The sequence below is a fragment of the Alligator mississippiensis genome, chromosome 4 (genome assembly GCF_030867095.1).
Source record: "Alligator mississippiensis isolate rAllMis1 chromosome 4, rAllMis1, whole genome shotgun sequence".
NCBI lineage: Eukaryota > Metazoa > Chordata > Crocodylia > Alligatoridae > Alligator > Alligator mississippiensis.
The window spans coordinates 107,754,129-107,774,120 of NC_081827.1; the positions used below are offsets into that span (position 1 = coordinate 107,754,129).

General features: G+C 43.3%; 1 protein-coding gene across 2 annotated transcripts in view; it reads right to left on the reverse strand.

The window, feature by feature from the left end:
• The window catches only part of MYBPC1 (myosin binding protein C1), a 115,792-nt gene that overhangs the window by 79,801 nt on the left and 15,999 nt on the right, over positions 1-19,992 (reverse strand). For both annotated transcript variants that reach the window (XM_059726447.1, XM_059726448.1), the window contains exons 2-3: positions 9,775-9,810; positions 4,323-4,364 (exon numbers count right to left, since the gene is read on the reverse strand). In XM_059726447.1, coding sequence (XP_059582430.1) covers positions 4,323-4,364; positions 9,775-9,810 — 78 coding nt within the window. The remainder of the gene's footprint in view (positions 1-4,322; positions 4,365-9,774; positions 9,811-19,992) is intronic.

Genomic DNA, 19,992 nt, shown 5'->3' on the forward strand with positions numbered 1-19,992 from the left:
TACCTAGAAAAAGAACAGATTTTTCCACATGGTGACCCATTTTATTATCCACTGTTCCTACAAGGAACATAATACAGACAACTATTTAACCTTGGACAGACAAAAATTACCAGTTAGTAAGTAAAAGGACAGTTGCACAGACACAGAGATAGTTATACTTTATCTTCCTAACTTCTGCCTCAATGCCTCAGAAATTATTTGGAACTTGTGAAGAAAATGGGTTAGATTTTCTTGATTAGTTACAGGATTCATATATAATGTGACCTCTCAAGACGTCCCATGTGCCAACGGTGGCTGATTGTTATAAACACAGTGGCAACTTGCCACACACGAGTACTGTGGAATTCAGAAATTACAGAAAGTCCAGTAAAGGATATCACTCAAAAAATCCTGCTTGTCGTATTTTAGACTTTGTTTGCTTAATCTATAAAGCTCCCAGTCTTTGTGCTAGCTAGGCATGAAATCCTTCTCCTTTCCACATGTTTCAGAGAAGGAAGTTATGGATGCATTTTTATAAATTAGTAGCTTGTTGTTTTCTGGATTTCTTTGAATTTCTTTTTGGAAAAGTATCTTTTAAAATCTATATGTTGGGGCAGTCCTTTAAAGATCTAGGTGTGCGGGGAGGCCAGAATCAGAGAACCTCCTCCTGATCCTGTTACTCATGTGCCTGAACCTGCAGAAGGAAGGTTGAAAGTTCCTGGTGCCACACTTCCCACAGCATCCCTTAAACCAGCAGCTCTGCAATCCTGGGCTCACTGCATGCTGGCAAACTTAAAGTGTGCTGAAGGAAGTATGGAATCAGGAACCAGTTCCCTGATACCATGGGGTGTGTGTAGATGAAATGGGGGCCCAAAATTGAAGTGGTGGGTTTTTAAAAACATTGCTTTAATTTAGGGTCCTTTAAACCCTCGTATTGTGCACACACTCTGCTGACTTACCTGCCTCTCTGGAGGCAGGGAGGGAAGGGCAAGTTGCCGGCAGGTGGAGCAGTCCCTGGGCGGGGGGGGGGGGAGCTGGTGCTTCCCTCCACGGCAGTGGCGGCCCCCCCTACCCCAGGTGGCACCTGCCCACAAGCACCCAGCTCGGGCAGTCCCGGGGGCCACCACAGCCATGGAGGGAAGCACCAGGCCCCTGCACAGCTCAGACAGGCAGGCTCCAGGGAAAAAAAACCCAAAAGATCAAGCTCCCCACTTTTTTTGGGTGGAACCTGCCTTCCTGGGCTGCTGCCAGGCTGCCTGCAGGGCTTTCTGCAGAGCTGTGGAACTGCATGGAGCCCGCTGCTTCACTCGCGGCTGGTAGGGCATCAAACTAAAACTCCTGCTTCTACCCTGATCTGGCCCCCTTCAGCAGCCAGGGGGACCTCCGTGCTCCCTCGGGGTGCATGCTGTGGGGTTGGATGAGAGCATGGGGCTGGTTCCTATGTGTTTGGGACCAAGAGAAACCTGCCAGTTGCAGCAGTAGTTGTCCTCCTTGCCCCATACATAGGGGAGGGGTCCTGATGTGCAAGCGGTCAGGAGATAGCTGCCACTGCAGAGCTCTACCAGCCCCAGACACTTGAGGACAAGCCCCATGCCCATGGGACTTATCCATGCAGCCTGTGGCTGGCTGAGAGCTACCCCGCTTTTGAGGCAGCTCCTAGCCAGCCCTGGGCTGGGTGGGGATTTCCCCAAGCAGCCCAAGGCTGGCTAGGAATTGTTCCCTGTCTGGGGCAGCTCCTATCCAGGTCTGGGCTGGGTGGGGAAATCCCCAAGGAGCCTGGAGCTGGCCAGGAACTGACCCTCCCGGAGGAAGCAGGGAGCTTCCGAGTCCCAACACTGCTCGGCTTTCAGCTTCTGTGGGGAGCCAGGAGCCAAGCAGTGCTGGGATGGGGGTGGGAGAGGAGGCATGGAGGGTAGAGAGCTCCACTGTCTGGGTGCTGTGCAGCTTCCAGCTTCTGGGGGGAGCCAGAAGCCCCCTAGTGTTGGGGCTGACCGGGAGCAAATTTGCTCCTGGTCAGCATCTACACATGCACTACTGTGCAGTATGTACTGCACAGTTGGTTTACTACCTGTATTTAAAGGTAGTAGCTAACTGCACAGTAGAAAAATTCACTGCACAGAAAATGATTCACACATGTAGTTGCTGACACTTTACTGTGCAGTAATTAGTCTACTGTGCAATAAAGTGTCTCATATAAGGCACACTCAGTAAGAAGCCAGATGTTGGGAATCTACCCCCAGTTTCCACAGCACTTGGAGACATGAATGGATCTGGGAATTTTATTCCAAATCCCAAAAAGCATGCATCTTGCCATGCCAGATCTTGAATGTCTGGCATGGCACAATGAGCAGGTTTTGGGGATCTGAGAAAAAAATCCACAGATCCCATTAAGTATTTATATAAAAATCTGCCAGGAGCCTTAAAAGAAACATATACAACGAGTTCCTTGTTTCAATTGCTTGTGTTTTGCTATATTAAGGAAGCATCTAGATAATGAGAGAAGGCAATCTTTTTTTATTTAATGCTACAAAATCTTGATGTTTCACTATTCAATTTTTATTGGAACTTTTATTTAAATGGTTGCTGCCAGATTAAGCAAGATTAGAAATGTATACACTTCTATTTTTAGTTGTTTATTGAAATCCTAAACAATGTTTTAAATATAAAATTATCCATAGCACTAGAAGTAAATAGGTCAGTATCTGGAAAGACAGCTACCCTGCAGCAAACTCCTTTGCTCTTTACTGGCATGAAGATTTAAAAATACATATTAAAAACGTGTAAAAAGATAAGCAGTAGCATTTGAAAGGACACTTACCATGGTTTTCTTTTAGTTAAGGAAAATGTTGACTTGTAGGCAGAGGGAAAGGTACAATACACATTCAATGAATGAGCAAAATGCTTTTCGGATATCAAAATTCAGGCAGGGGAAACTAACTTCCAGGATGTAAGGCAAAAGCCTTCACCTTAGTTTCTATATGTCCGGGGTGCACAATGCCCCAGAAAAGCATATGAGTTGCTAAGAATGACAAATTTGAGCCCCTTGCACAATATTTTTGTGGCAAAATAACAGTGCTTTGCAAACAACAGGTAGTAAAATAACATGCACTGAAGTTCTGTCCATCATGAATATTCTGCAATTCATTCTTTCTTAATATCTGCATTCTTATTTTGTTGACATAAATGGACATGCTGTGCTGCACACACTTCCCAAATTACCCTGTATACAAGTCTGAGATGCCATGTAATATCTTTGTATAAAGGTAATCCATAATTTCCCAACTAAAAAAACCCAAAAAAATCAGAATGTATTTTCAAGATTTTTTGTGATGGGCCAATAAAAAAAAACAACTTTCAAATAAATAATTCTTAGGTCAACTATAAGCAGATCTTGGTCTGATTTAGGCTTTTATCAGAATAAAAATTCTCCAAACTTACACTTGAATGAATCAATAAATTAGATTGTCCATTTCAAAGTGTATTTCAAAGTGAATATAAAATAAAATATATATTATGTTTGAGCTTTCTTTCTCATTGAGGGGAATACAATTTGACCCAATTATCCTAAATATGTCTTCCTGAATGAAAGAATTGACATCTGAGGACCCCATTCCAATTTCAGCTGTGTAGCAAAATACTTACGCATCTTGAAAATGTGGCTTTTTTAGATGCATGTCTAAGTGAGCCTCTGTGTGTGTGTGTGTGTGTGTGTGTGTGTGTGTGCATGTGCATGCACAGCAGTTGATTTTTCAAGGAATTTTTTAGAACTACAGGTAGCATTCCGGTTGTTTGTTGGGCCCTAAGTAAGGGCAAATTAAAAATTGTGATGATTTACATACTGAAGAATATATGAAAGTTGGTGGAATTTGTTGACCATTGGTCTACTGCAAGAATAGTGTGTGATACTAAGTTTCTGAGGTAAAACAGAAGCAGCCTGGGATGAAAAAATGGGATCTACCTCATTTAAGAACTACTAGTATTCCCTGATCTGAGTTTCAATCAACTCTTTCAGTGTCCCAGCCATTCCTACTTGCTGCTCATACAAGTTGTCGGAAAGCTGATCCATGGAGAGGGACCTTTTTATCTATTGTTACTAAGAAATGCTGCTTATCAAAAGTTAGGGAGTTTCTTGTTTACAGAACTTTTGAAGGAAACTCATAAGCAGCATCATTTCCTTGTACTGAACAAGTCATGCAGAAACAAATAATCCAGGAAACTCCAAACCATACTAATAAAATATGCTTCAACCAAATGCTAAATAAAAAGGTTCAAACAAGCTAGCATCAGCACAGCATTTGATGTTTTCTCTGCTTTCAGCTTTTGTGGTATGTTTGAAGACTCACCTTTAGCCTGTCCAGTTTCACCCTCTTTTGGTGCTTTTTGTTCTGTGTAGGAAGTACAAGCACATTTTTGAGAGAATCTTAAACTAAACAGAAAAATTTATATACAAAATTTACAAAAAATTACATTAACATTTTAGATCAGGACTGTGCAAACATGGCTACTTCTTGGAGCATTAATGATTGTAGAACAGTGGGGCCAAATTCATCTGGTACCATGGGCTTGATGAGTGGTGCAGGGTGGTCAATAATCCTGAAACACTATTCAGGGCTGGTTCACAGAGCTGGATCATTCCCATGGGTCTGGAAATTTGGTGGTGGAATGAGTGGTGGTAGCAGCAATTAACATTGCCACTACTCCCCTGCTGTACCTTGCTCATCCCTGTTGTAGATCTATACTTTTTCACAACAATGTTACATATCAAAATGCAAGTGTAATATTGGTTTTGATGTTACTGGATGATGCACCATTTAAAAGGATTTTCACTGTTCTGTTCTATGGAGACACGATGTCACCTTCTTTGAAAGCAGTGAGTCCTAGACCTTTGCTCTCTTTGGAACTGATACACAAACCTTTGAAGCCAATTTTAAGATTGCAGTTGGAAGACTAAAGTAAGACTAAAGATGACTATAAAATCAGACACTGATTCTGTCACATTGATACTGACTCCTTAGCTCCCCTCAATTTGTTTTTAGATATGGATACAGTACAAACAGACAGTGCTGCATGTATTGGCTGATATTTCTTTTTTTGGGAAGGATGACAATTAAGTCTACATGATAATTTTTCTCAGCTATCTGCTTTTAAAATTGTTGACAGTGTGGTTTTTCCAACTAGTTCATAATCCCCAGCAAGAATATGTAGAATAGCCATTGAGTAACTCTGATTTAAGCGTGAGAAACTACAAAGGTTTCTCTACTCCAGTGGTTTTCAATCTGTGGTCTACAGAGTATGTCTAAGGGATCCACGAAAGATGATTATGATCACTCAAAAGTATATGAATACCCACACTTACAATTCAAAGGTCAAATGATAAATTTCCTATCTTAGTCTGAGCCTAAGTCTATTGACCTTCAAGACATGCTATCAGATCTTTTTGTTGTACTGCAGCTTTAAACAAGGGAATGAAAATCATGAAGAGTAAATGATTTAAGGGAGTGATTTTATGTTTAACCTGGTATGATTAAATGTCATGGAAAGGGGTGGTTTTTTAATAAGATAATATTTTTAGGGCAGTCACTCCCTCATTTAAAAGAGCCAATATATTACTGAATTCCAATTTACACCCTAATCCAGAGCTTGAGTGGGACTTAAGTGATATATGGTGCTTGGGGTACCTTTCTATGTAGGAGTGACTTTCACCTTTAGAGTGGCCATTTAGCTGTATTTGGAATAAAATGTGTCTAAATAAAATGGTGCATGCATGTTAGCAATAAGGTGCATTAGGCCATGTCTACACAAGACACTGACTGTTCAGTTGTTACTACACAGTCATTTAGTACTTGCTAGGGCTGTGCAAAGCTTCAGTTGCTGATTCAATTTGTAGGAGATTCGGCCTGATTTGGTGGCCAAATCTCCAAATCTGAATCGAATCAGGAGACCGTCTGGCCTATGGCCAGATGGGACTGATTGTATGCGATCTGGGAAGCTAAGTAGTCCCGGGCCCAGTTCGTACCTGGATAGGAGACTGCCTGGGAATTCAGGGGGCTGTAGGCTGCCTGCCCTTTGGCCCATCAGTCTTACCTGAATCCTGGGGAAACTCTTTGAGAAGATCATCAAGGAGCACATCTGAGATGGGCCGGCATCAGGGATGATGCTCAAGGGCAACCAGCATGGTTTCATTAGGGGCAGGTCATGTCAGACCAACCTGATTGCCTTTTACGATCAGGTCACAAAAGCATTGGATGCAGGTGTCACCATGGATGTAGTCTTTCTGGACTTCAGCAAGGCCTTTGACACTGTCGACCACCCCATCCTCATTAAAAAACTAGTCAACTGTGGCATCAATGCCTACACAGGTAGATGGATTGCAAATTGGCTGAAGGGTTGTACTCAGAGGGTGGATGTGGACAGGTCATGTTCGACCTGGGGGGAAGTGGGCAGCGGAGTCTCCCAGGGCTCAGTCCTTGGGCCCGCACTGTTCAATTTCTTTATCAGCGATTTGGACAACGGGGTGAAAAGCAACCTGTTCAAATTTGCGGATGATACCAAAATTTGGGGTGAAGTGGGCACATTAGTAGGGAGGGAAAGACTGCAGAAAGACCTGGATAGGTTGCAGGGGTGTGCTAACAAAAACAGGATGCGTTTCAATACTGACAAGTGCAGAGTGCTGCACTTGGGCAGTAGTAACTGGCAGCACACTTATAAGATGGGAAATTCCCTTCTTGAGAGCATGGAGGCAGAAAGGGATCTTGGAGTCATCATTGAGTCCAAGATGAACATGGGCCGACAATGCGAGGTCACGGCCGGCAGGGCTAATCAGATCTTATTGTGCATCCACAGGTGCATCTCAAGTAGGACCAAGGAGGTGATCCTCCCCCTCTACACGACACTGGTCAGGCCACTGCTGGAGTACTGTGTCCAGTTCTGGGCACCCCACTTCAAGAGGGATGTGGACAACATTGAGAGGGTTCAGAGGAGGGCCACCCGCATGATCCGGGGACAGCAGGGCAGACCCTACAATGAGAGGCTACGGGACCTGAACCTGTTCAGCCTTCACAAGAGAAGGCTGAGGGGGGACCTGGTGACCATCTATAAACTCACTAGGGGGGACCAGAAGGGTTTGGAGGAGACCTTGTTTCCCCTAGTGCCCCCCGGGATAACAAGGAATAACGGCCACAAGTTGTTGAAGAGTAGGTTTAGATTAGACATCCATAAGAACTACTTCACAGTTAGGGCGGCTAGGATCTGGAATCAGCTTCCAAGGGAAGTGGTGCTGGCTCCTACCCTGGGAGTCTTTAAGAAGCAACTTGATGCCTAGCTGACTGTGGTCAATTGTGGTCAGTTTTCCTCCTGCCCAGGCAGGGGGTTGGACTTGAAGATCTACAAGGTCCCTTCCGACCCTACTTCTATGATATGATTCTATGATTCTATGACCCATTAATGTCTCTGAATCAAATCGGAAGACTCCGATTCAATTTAGAGAGATTTAGAGAGATTCAATGATTCAGCCATAGATACAGCTTTATATGTTTTTTCTATGTACCTCGAGGTACCAGGCATGGCTCATGAATGCTGAGATGGTGGGGCAGATGGAACATCCCACAGGAGCATGGGGGGATGCCCCGTGCACTTGGCAGCAGACCCAGAAGTGGACCAGAAGTACTTCCCGTCCACTTCTGTGTCCGCTACGGAAAGTGTGCCCCCCCCCCCCCGCTTGGTGACCGGTGCCTCCTGGGTCGGGGGGGGGAGGGGGGGGCAACTAGGTTCCCTCTACAGCCAATCACTGAGCCAGGGAGGGATGGAGGGGGTCCCCCACATGCTCGGCAGCGGACCCGGAAATGGACCAGAAATTCATGAGCTCCACCTGGTACCTTGAGGTATGTAGAAAAAACATATAAAGTTGTATCTATGGCCAAATTGCTGATTCTCCAAATCAGAATCGAATCTTCAGATTCAGCTGAATCAAACTGGTACAGTGATCTGATTCAGCAAATCCCCTGAGTTGGGCCGAATCCGAAACGAATACTGCCCGCTTCACACATCCCTAGTACTTGCATATACAAGTGCTAAATGACTGCACAGTAACTGAAGTTACTGTGCTTACCGTGCAGTAACATTGCCAAATGGCTTTTAGGTGACACTGACTGTGCAGTAGCTTGTTACTACTGTGCAGTAGCATCACGTCACACTTCGTGCCATGCAATGCAACTGCACAGTACTAACAATCTACTGCGCAGTCAGCATTTTGTGTAGCCGTGGCCTCAGAGTCTCACATTAGGCACAATGGAGAAACAAATCAAAGTAAAAACAAAGAACAACAAGAAATACATTTTATGGGAATAGGCGGAGCAAAATGGTAAAATAAAATATTTGGAATTGTTCACACCAAAATTCCTGCTCAGTCAAATGCAATAACAGTCGTGTATGAAATTAAAGTGCTTCTCCAAATACATGCAGGATGAAATTACCATAAGGGGAAAAAAATTACTGGACACTGTGGGTGGCTCCCCATGTGTAAAGGCGTGTGCTTGAAGAGGCACAAATAGAAGTGGCACAAATTTGTGCTGCTGCTTTGTGTCCCATCACATGACCCTGCACATGCGCTTCAGCACACAGCAAATTGTCCTGGGTAGGAGTAGGGGAGGCCCCAGCAGTCTTCCATGGTGGCCTGGTGGCATGCTGAAACAGCAGGGGCAGCATGGAGGCCTGGTCAGAAGCCAGAGCATTGCTCTGGATAGTCCATAGTCCATTTGTGCTGATGCACCCTTTTTTGTGTCATTTTTTTGTTCCAGTGCTTTTTTTTTTTTTGCTACTAGGATTTCCCAATAGCAAATTTTGCAGCACGGTACATGTTTTCATGTTCCCCGCATGTGGTACCACAAACGGTACACCCTTGCATGTGAAGACCCATGCTGAAAGTCTGGAAATTAGTAGCAAAAATAGTAGCTTCAGTCTTGGCTATCTCTTCTTGGAAAGGTCTGGTTTTTTAATTTAAACAAAAATAAGTTCTGCATAAAAAGTAAAAGTAGGTGCCATTTGTCATAGTACGTAAACAAATGAGGCTTTCAAATGGGAGCTAAATTAACTATGGTTATTTTGCTCAGTAAAAAGGATGACTGATAACCTGTCATTTCTGTATTTCTGCTTTGGTAGTCTCATGCATTCTGGAAACTAGAATTGATCTAATGGGTAAATTAAGCAAATGCATGGAAAATATATTGATATTTAGATCATTGTATATGTTGTTCAGGCAGGCATGCAAATGAAAAGAGTAAGTGCCTGGGCCCTTTGCCCAGCAAGTTTTCACAAAAGAAAATAGGGCAGCAATGTTCATAGATATAAATCAATGTTCATAGGTTTACTTGATGCCTTATTCAATAACAGCTCAAAATCTCCATCCTCACCTACATTATGAGGCATCTTCAATGGGAAATGAATGGGATTACTTCTGTAGTATGATGCATCTCAGCGCAAAAGAGGATGGCAAGTCCCAAAATGTTATCTTCCCTTATTTTTCACTGTGGCCTCAAATATATCAGCAGTGCTGAACCCATATCAGTTCTCACTCAAGCAACACTGAGCCTGAGATATTAGAAATGTTTGTGAATGAAGTGCATAGCAAATGAAGATGACACTCTTCTGAGTTAAGTTCCCTTCTTACTGTTCAGCAACTGTCTGTTTTTCAGGGGACAATACAAAGAGATGCCATATCACTGTAGCACAATGTAGACTCATGCACTTCTGTTAGTAGTACAAACCTAATTCGGTGAGGAGGGCAAATTCTTTACTAACCTGGAGGGGGTGTGCTTTCTGCTTCCGTTTCATTCTCTAAAAATGAGGAAAGAAAGAAAAAAACAGAGTTGTTGAAGCTGAAGTAAAATGAATATTTTTCATATATGTAGGGCCGTATCCTAAGTCCTAATGGACTTGGGCACTTGAGTGTGATCCTTTTCTATCCTGCTCTAGTCCCTGAAAAACTGTTAACTCAAAAGCTAGGTGGGTCCTCCTCTTCCTCACTGTTCTTTGTGACTTAGTTTTAAGACTAAGATGACAAAATGTTATAAAAACAGATACAGTCTTAGATTTCCCAAGAACTGAACAGAGTAAGATCTGGCACTTGGTGCAGATCTGGTGAATCCACACACATTTAGCATTGGTTTAAACATTCAAACATAATTTGAAAAAATCAGCTTATGTTTTCATTCCTACAGCACACATCTTTCCACAAATCTTCCATCATTTCTGTATGGCAGCTTCTTCACAATACTAATAATCCTATACATTTACATTAAAAATCTATGTTGTAGAGCAGGGACACAAACCATGGTAGGGTCCATCTGATACTACAGATAGAGAATTTCCATATTCCCTCATTATACCATATTTATTTACATACCACACACACTTTTAACAAAAATTAGTCAGCCAAAATTGTCCATAAATATCTGTGGTTTCAGTACAAGTTGGAGGCACAAAATATTGTCTTTAAAAACCACCAAATGGATTACAGGAGAGAAGTTGTCTGTCAACCATTTCCTGAAAATATTGTTATTGCATTGTCTAAGCTAGTTTTATCTTACGCTGTTCTTTTCACATATGCAGAAATACATCTACTTTTATGTCTCTCTCACATGTGCCCAGTTTTGTAGCATATTGAATGTAATATACAACCTATAGAGTACAACAGGTTGAGCACATAAAGGATGCTACACTGTTGTTCACCATAGTGAATTTCCCTCCATAACACTTTTTGATTAAGAGATCAGTTCCATTCCTCCATGTTATTATTTGATATGGAATATATAGAAGAAAATGTGCTCTTAGTAGTTGTATGACATGGTATCAAATTTCCTAACTCATTTCAGACTTCCTTTTGGGATCATATATGGTCCATCTTGGAAATAACATAATGAAAAAAACCTATATTCATGAGAATATTCTTCATAGTCATTAGAACTCTTTTCAAGAGCTGATCTTTAAAGCAAATTAACATAGCTTGTTTCCAAACTATAACTATCTCAGAATACTTATTGGAGATAATGTACTAAATTCTAGCTTGAATTTTTGAGCAAGAGAAAATGTAAAAGGTTTAATTGTTCTGTGGCAGAGCACAGGGTGTCTCTGCCACTTTAAGGGCTTGGGGCTGGCAGCCTCCAGGTGCCCGATTAGGGCAGCCATTTTACAGACATGGGCTGCCTATATAAACAAGGCAGTTTGGCTGCGGGGGGGGGGGGGGGGTAGCAACATTGCCTGGCTGTAGGGCTGCTGTGAATGACCTGGAGGTAAGGGGGAGCTGCAAGGGGTTGGTAAGGAAGCTCCTGGTCCTGGGCATGACCTGAAACTGCACCCTGCCGGGAGTGGGTGGCCTGGTGGGGCTCTCAGTGGCGTGGGAGCCCCCAGGAAATGCCAGGCCAGTTATCACCCTGGTGAAAGGCGGGTTGGGATGCCTTAACCCCTAGCTCCCACCACCACCAGGTGGGTTACCCATGTGTCTGTTGGGGGGCCCAGATGGGCCAGTGTTGTGAGGGGCCCAGAGAGGGCGGACCCTGAGAGTGGGAGTGATGTGGGCGTGGTGCTGCGGTTGCCCCCGAGAGGACGGGGAGTAGTGGCACGGTGAGGCCCAGTGACAGAGTGAGCAGCTAGAGAGACCCAGCCCGAAGGGGAGAGTACCCTCGACTGGCCCAAGCTGGGTCCAGGACTACGGTAGTCAAAAGGGCCGGGGGCCCACCGCGAGGGACGCCTAAGAGCCGGGGGCCTGGGGACCCGACTGGCCTGGAGGTGGGCCAGGGCCAGGTAGCCGAAGGTTCCGGGGGAACCACACCCGAGAGGGGAAGATAGCTTCTGGGGGGCGAGGTAGCCCGGATGAAGGCGGAGTGGCCGCCTGATAGGAAGGATCAGAGAGGGGTCCTGTTAGGGCAATTCTGGGGCCCAGTATGGGGCCGGTGATAGTGTTAACACCGAGATGCCATCTGCGAGGCTTAGGCTGCGGTATTAGGAGAGGTCGGAGCCGCAGAGCGCCCCCTGGCATCGGGGCATTTAAATGGGTAGCCTCCCGCTTAATTGACATCGATATATGAATCAATTATCATCAAAGGCGTGGCGGGCGAGATAAGTGGGCGGTTGCCCAGAGACAGGTGGGCGGGCCACAAAGAGCTCGGCCCTGAGTAGGCCTGCTGTCACGGTGACAGGCAGGCGGGCCACAGAGTTCAGCCCTAGGAGGCCCCCTGTCACATGTTCCAATTGTAATAGCGGACATTAAAGTTGGTGCATACCAAGCCCTGTCATGTAACAGGGTATTAACCTTTGGAGCCCTGACCCAGACCAAAACCAGGCACCAAGTTTCAGTTCCTGAAACACCATGTAAGACTATTCCCCTGCCACTAGCTCTAATTATAACTAAATACATACTACTTATTCTTAAAAAAAAAAAAAATCTAATGTTTAAAAGGGAGAAATAATTTTAGTATGGAGATAAGCTTGAGCCAAATAGGTATGGAGGGATTTATAAACTTTCACTAGTAGAAGTGGTCAGTATATTGAATTAGAATAATGAATACATAACAGATATTGTAGCCACTACCTACAGGGATAAAGACCAGGATTATAAATCCTGAAGTCACAAACATCTTCCATATAATCTAGACATCAGAGACTCTCCATTAGATGTCAGTAGATATGCAGTTCAAGTAATAGCTTTATGCAGTTTAAACCAACTTTTTTTTTTTCTGGATTTCTTCTGACTTCTTGTGTTTTGCTTTGAGTTTGACTTTAAACAATTCTTCCAGCTAAAAGCAATACTTCCCCTTTTGCTTGATTTGGGTTTAAGAACCATGTGAGGCCAGTCACCATTTCATAGTGGGTGCATCTACACATCACCCTATGGCGACGTAGCGATGCATTACATCGCTGTACAGCATGCTATGGCAAGATAGCCATCACAGGAGTCTACATGTGATCGCCAGTTATGCCTCCATAGCAATGTGCTCCCTGGTTATAGCATGCCGCTATAGTGACATAATGGCAAAATCTAAGTATGTGCCATGCGCACGGCACAGTAACCACCCATACTGCACTATGCTTTCGAACTTCCAAAAGGTGATGCGTAGATGCGCCCAGTGTGTACTATATTTTAATACAGACAAAATCTCTTGTAACATCTCCCCCTCATGACTGCATAGACACTCTTCTCACCCACTGGAAGTAAATTAACATATCTGTGACAATCCCATTTAATATCAAAGCAATATCAGAAAATAACATAATATACATTCAACTGTTTGACATAAAGAAATTGAGTGCTACTATCAAGCAATCAGTCATTTCTCCTTGGATCACCAGCAACAATGTACTACTTGTGGGCTATGGACAACAATTTATAGATCAAGACTCATTTTTCCAAACTCAGTCCAGGCTCACATGTGATGCACGTACCTTTCAGTGAGTCTAGCTTGAGTTTTGGACTTTATTCTTAAGGCTTTTAGCAGCTTTACCACTAAATTATACCTTATAGGTAACAGACTTTCTGTTTTTGATTTCATAGAATCATAGAAAAGCAGGGTTGGAAGGGACCTCAGAAGGTCATCTAGAGTAATGCAGGGCATGATTTCAAATCTCAAGTATTAATATAATATAATAATATTTCATTGTTTTAAATCTCAAGTATTAATATAAACTGGTAAAAGGCTTTTAACATAGTACAGACATTGTCTTATGCATTGAAACATGCAAGAGACATTGGCTGAAGTCTGAATCTCAAAGAACTAAGATGATTTTTTCTTAAATACTTTGCAAGCTGCTGTTGAGAGTCCTCAAAGAAGAAGAGAGCTAAGAAGAGACATGTAAGTATAAAGATAAAGGAACAAGAAAGGAAAGGAGTTCCAAGTGTAGGGGACAGCATAAAAGGTGGTGTGACTCCAAGGGAATCTTTTGGCCATGTGTGACCCCTTTAATGGTCATGGTTGGCCGACAGCTTCATTCCTCAGGACAGCCAGGAAAAACCCATTAATAGCATCCCAGTAGCTTCCACCTCTGCAAAGAATGATAGCCCTTTCTGGCTGACCTCTGGGAAAGAACTGCCAGCCAGGAAAGAGCTCAGCAAGTTCATCCAACAGTTACTGTTGTGTGCGTTCCTGATGAAGCATGCTCACTGGAGTCCCCACATGCCATTCTGAACAAGCCAGTTGCCTTATATGGCCCTCTGGCAGGGCATTGTCAGAGACATTACAGTGGAGAAAGCACTGGCTTGGGCTGACCAATGCAGTTTTCTACAGCTCCTAAAGAGAAGAAACACTGTTTGGTGAATCATAATGAGCTTGCTGAACTACAGAATCCAGAAGGCTGATGAAACCTCCGGGGATATGATTGAAGATGTTAAATTCCAGCTGTTTGGAAAGCAAAAAAACCTGTTCCTTAAAAAAGCAGGGTGGCGCACATGGTGGCTGCATGTGCCACCAGAAACCAGAGCCTAGGCAGCCAAAGCCACAGTCCAACTGCCGGCCAGGTTCCATGCTGCCAGATCACCGAAGCTGCTCCCGCTGAAGACCCTCAGCAGAAAAGTACCTAAGAGTAAATGAATAAGTTGAAAACAATGTTTTTCTTGTTACTAGCTAATAATGCCAATAAGATGCAATGGGACTGTATCATGGCTTCAGTACTTGTGACAGGCCATCAGTTTGCTGAACGTTTCTTCTATCCAGTAGCTGTGGAATAGCTCACTGGGCAACTCAAACCAGAGCTTTATCCACTGCCAGGTTCCTGACAATGCCTTGCCATGTAAGGGCCATGTAAGGCAACTGGGATGTTCATGGCACCTGGGGATTCCAGTGGGCATAAGTGGAAGCTAAAATGAATTTTGCTCCTTGTTGCTGTATCTGCGGCAAAAAACAGTGCGCTGAAACAAAGGCTTTGACCCCTTTCTGGCACCTATTTCAACAAAGCAACTTTTACAGAGTCTTAGTAGTACATGTTGGGTAAATTTCCTGGCTTGTTTTGTACTCTGTAGTTTGTCTGTTAGACATGAAAGGTTTAAGACAGCTGACTAGAAACAAGTAGACAGCAAGCAAGGGAGTTAACTTAGCATCACCACGTACAAGGGCTGCATAGAAAGGATAGTATGTCAAGAAGCATAATTAGCAAATAAAGTGAAAGCACAACTGTCACTTAGATAGATAGCATCTCCAGAAATGCTTTCATGTCTCAGTCATGTCATGAGGAGTATTATGGATTTGATTTGACACAGGATATGAGCACCTAGAGCCAAGACGTTTTTATTTTCTGATTTATAATTAAACAAGAGCACACGCAGTCTTGAAAACCAGCAGAGGTTATAACTTGAATCACCACCAACAATTTTCAATCAACTATTGGTAGCCACATCATAATTAAGATTGCATTCCATTAATCAGTTAAAATGGAGTTAAAACTCTTCTTATTATGTATGCAGTTAATTAAGTTTAAATAAGTCCCATGAAATCATTAATGTGCTAAAGTTAGGAACCTGCTTAAGAACCTTGCTAAATCAGGACCTTTATTATTAAAAATTTCAGTTCCCATTTAGGTATTGTCTGCAGTGGGATCAGAACTGCATTATCAAAAACCCATTAAACACAGCCGTGGCTCAAGGCTTAAATATAGTGACCTGACTTTCAAAAGTGCAAGCTATCCAGCAGTTTCCATTGATTTCAACTCCAGCAAGAGGCATAGGGACTCCATGAAACAATCTAATATATTTTATTTATTTCTTTGGCATACATCACCAATTATTCTACTTGAATGTCAATGTAAGGAGCTGTTGGTTCCTTTAAAGCCAGCCTTTGGCCCTGAACTATACTGATCTTGTCAGCAAAGTACGTGGCACTTACAGTTTAAAGGACTCCTAGTAACTAAAGACTATTAAGAAGCATGCTGGAAAAGTCTGCTATACAACCCTACTCATCTCTGGTACTCTGGTGTTAGGTCTGTTATAGATGGGCCAAAGAAGAAAACTGAAGGGGCATATCCAGATGAACACAGACGTGCACACTACACACACCAGAGATCCTGGTGTAAAAAACCTCCATGTCTTTAAAAAGTGGGGTGGCGCACATGACAGCAGCATGTGCTACCAGAAACCAGAGTCTGGCCAGCCGGAGCCACACTCCAGCTGCCAGACAGGCTCCGTCCTGTTGGGTTGCTGCAGCTGCAGCCCCCAAAGGCCCTCAGGACCCCAAATAAGCCCAGATGCTGGCCCCAGCCTCCCCTACTCCACCCAGGGGAAGTGTGTCACATGCCATGTGCCAGAGCACACATGTACAAGCATGGTCCAAGGAATCTTTGTCTGCAGGGAAATGCACATTCCCACTTGTGAGGATGTGCCCAAGGGCTGCATCTACACATGCAATTAATTTGAAACAATATACTCCAAAGCAGTTTACACCAGAGTAAACTACTCCCAGGCATATCATCTATGCAAAATTTGAGCTGGGGTGGAGCAGTTTAGGCCAGAGACAATCCTGCCTGGCAATGAGGTTGTAGGTCCCTTTGTGTGTCCTGTCTGGTCCCTGCCCCTGGGTGCCAGCTGATGTGGGGCCCAACATGGTGGCAGCTGGTAGCAGGCTCAGTGGGTGGTGGTAGATTCAAGGAGGCTCCATCTGGTGGCAGCAGGTGGCAGCAGTTGGCAACAGGCTTGGAGAGTCAGCCCCAGGCTCTGGGCAGCAGCATCTGGTGGCAGAAGGGCTGGCTGGATCATGAGGGTGCTGAAAGTATGGAGCCATCTGGATAGGTGGCAGGCAGGAGCTGGCCCCCGCTGGATGGCCTGACTGCGTGCAATGCATGCCTGCAGTCAGTGTCTACACATGCATTTAATCACAGTTAATTACACTGCTGTAAAATAGTATTGTCTTTGACAGTTTTATTTTATGCTGGCATTAATTAGTTTACTGCAGCCTAGTAGTGTAACGTGTAGACAGAGACAATTTACTTCACAGCTAATTAGTCTTCAGGTTAGTGCACATGTAGATATGCCAAGGTGTCTTAAAAAGAATAGTTTTGCTTACAATTTTTCCCCCTAAGTCGGTAGTTCCCAACATGTTTACAATCGTGGACCGGAAGTGATAGTGGACCAGCAAATTGCGGACTGGCATACTGCAGACCAGAAGTGACTGGCATACTGCGGACCAGCAGCCAACCCTTTTTATACTGAATATAAAAAAGGGTTGGCTGCTGGTCCGCAGTATACCTGTCACTTCCAGACTTCTGGTCCAGCAGCCAACCCTCCTGCGGACCGGCAGCCAACCCTTCGTGGCCCGGTACCGGGCCATGGCCCCAGGGTTAGGAACCTCTGCCCTAGGTGAAGAAGTGACCCTGGGCATTGAAGTATAACTTTCATAAAGTCTAAGGATACCATTTACCTTTCAAGGACCCAGGACTGAAACATCCAATAGAGAGAGAGGAAATCCCCTCTACAGTCCAAAAGGGATGGAGCTTATAGGGCTTCTTTGGCAGGCTGACAGTGAATAAAGCTAATTTGTTTAGCTTTATGGTGTGTCTGCTGCAACAATATTACAGTTAGAACCGCAGTAGGAACTGGCAGCCCCTTAGGAGCAATAACAGAACTCAGCTTAGAAAGCAGGATAAGTCACCTTCACTTGAAAGGGAAGGGAGTAGCTGTATTACCATGAATCCAGGCAAGAGATCTGTGGCATGCACCAACAGCTTATCAAGGTAACTTACATATGCTAAAGTGATATGAAGAGGACAGTGACCCTATACTCTTCATCATCCAGACCTGCCAACTTGTCTCAGCCTTGAAAAGATGGATTAAATTCATGGTCATACCCTTCATGGGTCAGACAAATATAACTATTGCTCAGGCATTCCTAAAATGCTAACTCCACTAGTCAGATGAAAATAAATAAATTATTCATTTAGGGAAAGATTGTGGCTCTCTGCATCCCATATGTGGCTATACTATGTAAAGATCCTCTAGCTCCTAGGTATTGTCTATGTAAGAGCTCAGAATGCCAGCCTCTGTGCTCGTGGTTGCAAAATGGCTGCAATGGTGCTTGCTTGGGAATGGCTTGATAGAGAAAGACCCCGATTGCACAGAAGGTTAAGCTATGCTAGTCACCGGCTAGTCAGCTACAGAGTAGTAGGTTGTACTTCTTAAAGTAGTGTGTATCTCTCTTTATCCCCAAATGCTTAAAAGAATCTGGAAAGCATTCTAAATCCCTCCAGTGTTTCCCTCAGGGCAATGCAGTGCTAGACCAACCTTATTACAGGGAAGTGACTAAAGCTAACATCTATTCTAGCCCTTTGTAAACCATAAGTTACTTAAGAAAACTATAAACAAAAACCAGCCATCAGGACCTGAATTAAACGAGCTCAGAGATGGAGGGCTTTTGGTCATCCAAAGAGATGGTCCCATTGCTTCCAATGGGACATGTTTTCTTGGCATTAAGCATGTGTTTTGATAAATTACAACCAGAGTCCTCAGCAGCTTGCAGAATTGACTGCAATGATCCTGTAAACTAAATTTCTACCTGTGCTTTAGCAGTGTAACTACTCAAAGTGAGAAATATCACATATGTATAAATTAAATGCATCTATGATTTGTATGTGGGATATATATATTCCACAAGTTATTCTCAGTCTGAAAGGAAACAGAAAATCATAGAACCAGGTAAATCATTACAATTCATTCTGAATATCCTCATATTCTTCTTTTATTTTAAAATTAAGGTTAATATGGTAACCTGAATAAATTAAATCTTTAGGTCCACGTAGAAAAATATCTGAAGCATTCATGGCTTTGTTCCAAGTCATGTGATGAACAAATAATTAAACTTTCTTGGCTCTCTGGCCCACTAGTTTGTGTTAATATACAATATTATTATTGTATATTAATAAGTATTAATATTCATGAATATATAGACATTTTAATCCTGGATTAAGACCTGTAAATAAAGACTGATGTAATGAAGTTCTGAAAGTGGACATATAAATTGTTCCTTTGTTTTTTATTGCACAAAAGCCACTGCTTCTGGATTTTTGTTCATGATCCACTGTAGTATTGGTTTAATAGCTGATCCTTCTAAAGTTAGGGGATCATTTGTAGTCAGTACATGGTGAAATGAATTTGTACATCTTTTAATTTCCAAATCTTACACTTTTTCATGAAAAAAATGAAACAGGGACCAACAAGGAAAAATAATGGAAATGTGGTCCCATTTTCTCAAGTACAGGAATTTATCAGTTAACCGTTTGGAAGCACATAGAAAAAAGGGCAATTTTCTCTTGTATCACACCAAGCTAAAATAAATTATTGCAGGAAACGGGGTATTTCCACCTGAAAATTGTCTTTAGTTTGCATGGATGACCCCTGCAATCAAAATGCCTACACTTTCCATGAGAAAAAGGCACTTTATATCCGGTAGGTAGGAGTTGATAATCCATTCGCTGGTACAAGGTTGTGAAGTCTTGCTCTCAATCTTGGGATTGCATATGTACTGTAGTTAGGAATTAGGAGGCTGCCAAAACGTTGTCAGAGACTGGATACAGATGTTCAGTTTCCACCAGGATTCACTGCTTTCTCGGCAGAAGCCAGAACTGTGCAGAAGCTCAGATTTTTTCTCCCGAAGCAAATATAACATTCTCATAGGTCTAGAGCCCTCCTAGCTCTACTGTGGTTGCCAACTGCCACCTGAAACCTCCCATACAGGGGAGAGGGTGGGCTGTCAAGTGATGTGCTCCCAGGATGGGGGTGGTCCAGAGAGCAGTCCTCTATTGCCCCCTGGCTGTAGAGCTTGCCTGTGAAACTCTCCAGCCATGAGACTGGAAGAATGTCTGTACAGTCCAGCTCCCAGGTTATTTTTCTATCATAAGAAATTTCTTCCAGTAGAAAAGAATGTCTGTACACAGCCAGAGTTTAAAATAGATAAATAAAGTAAAATTTGGTTAAATTAATCTAATTAACAAGTTCCTCATGCATTATCAAGCTCACTGCCAGACCAGAGAAAATGTATTATTTCTCCC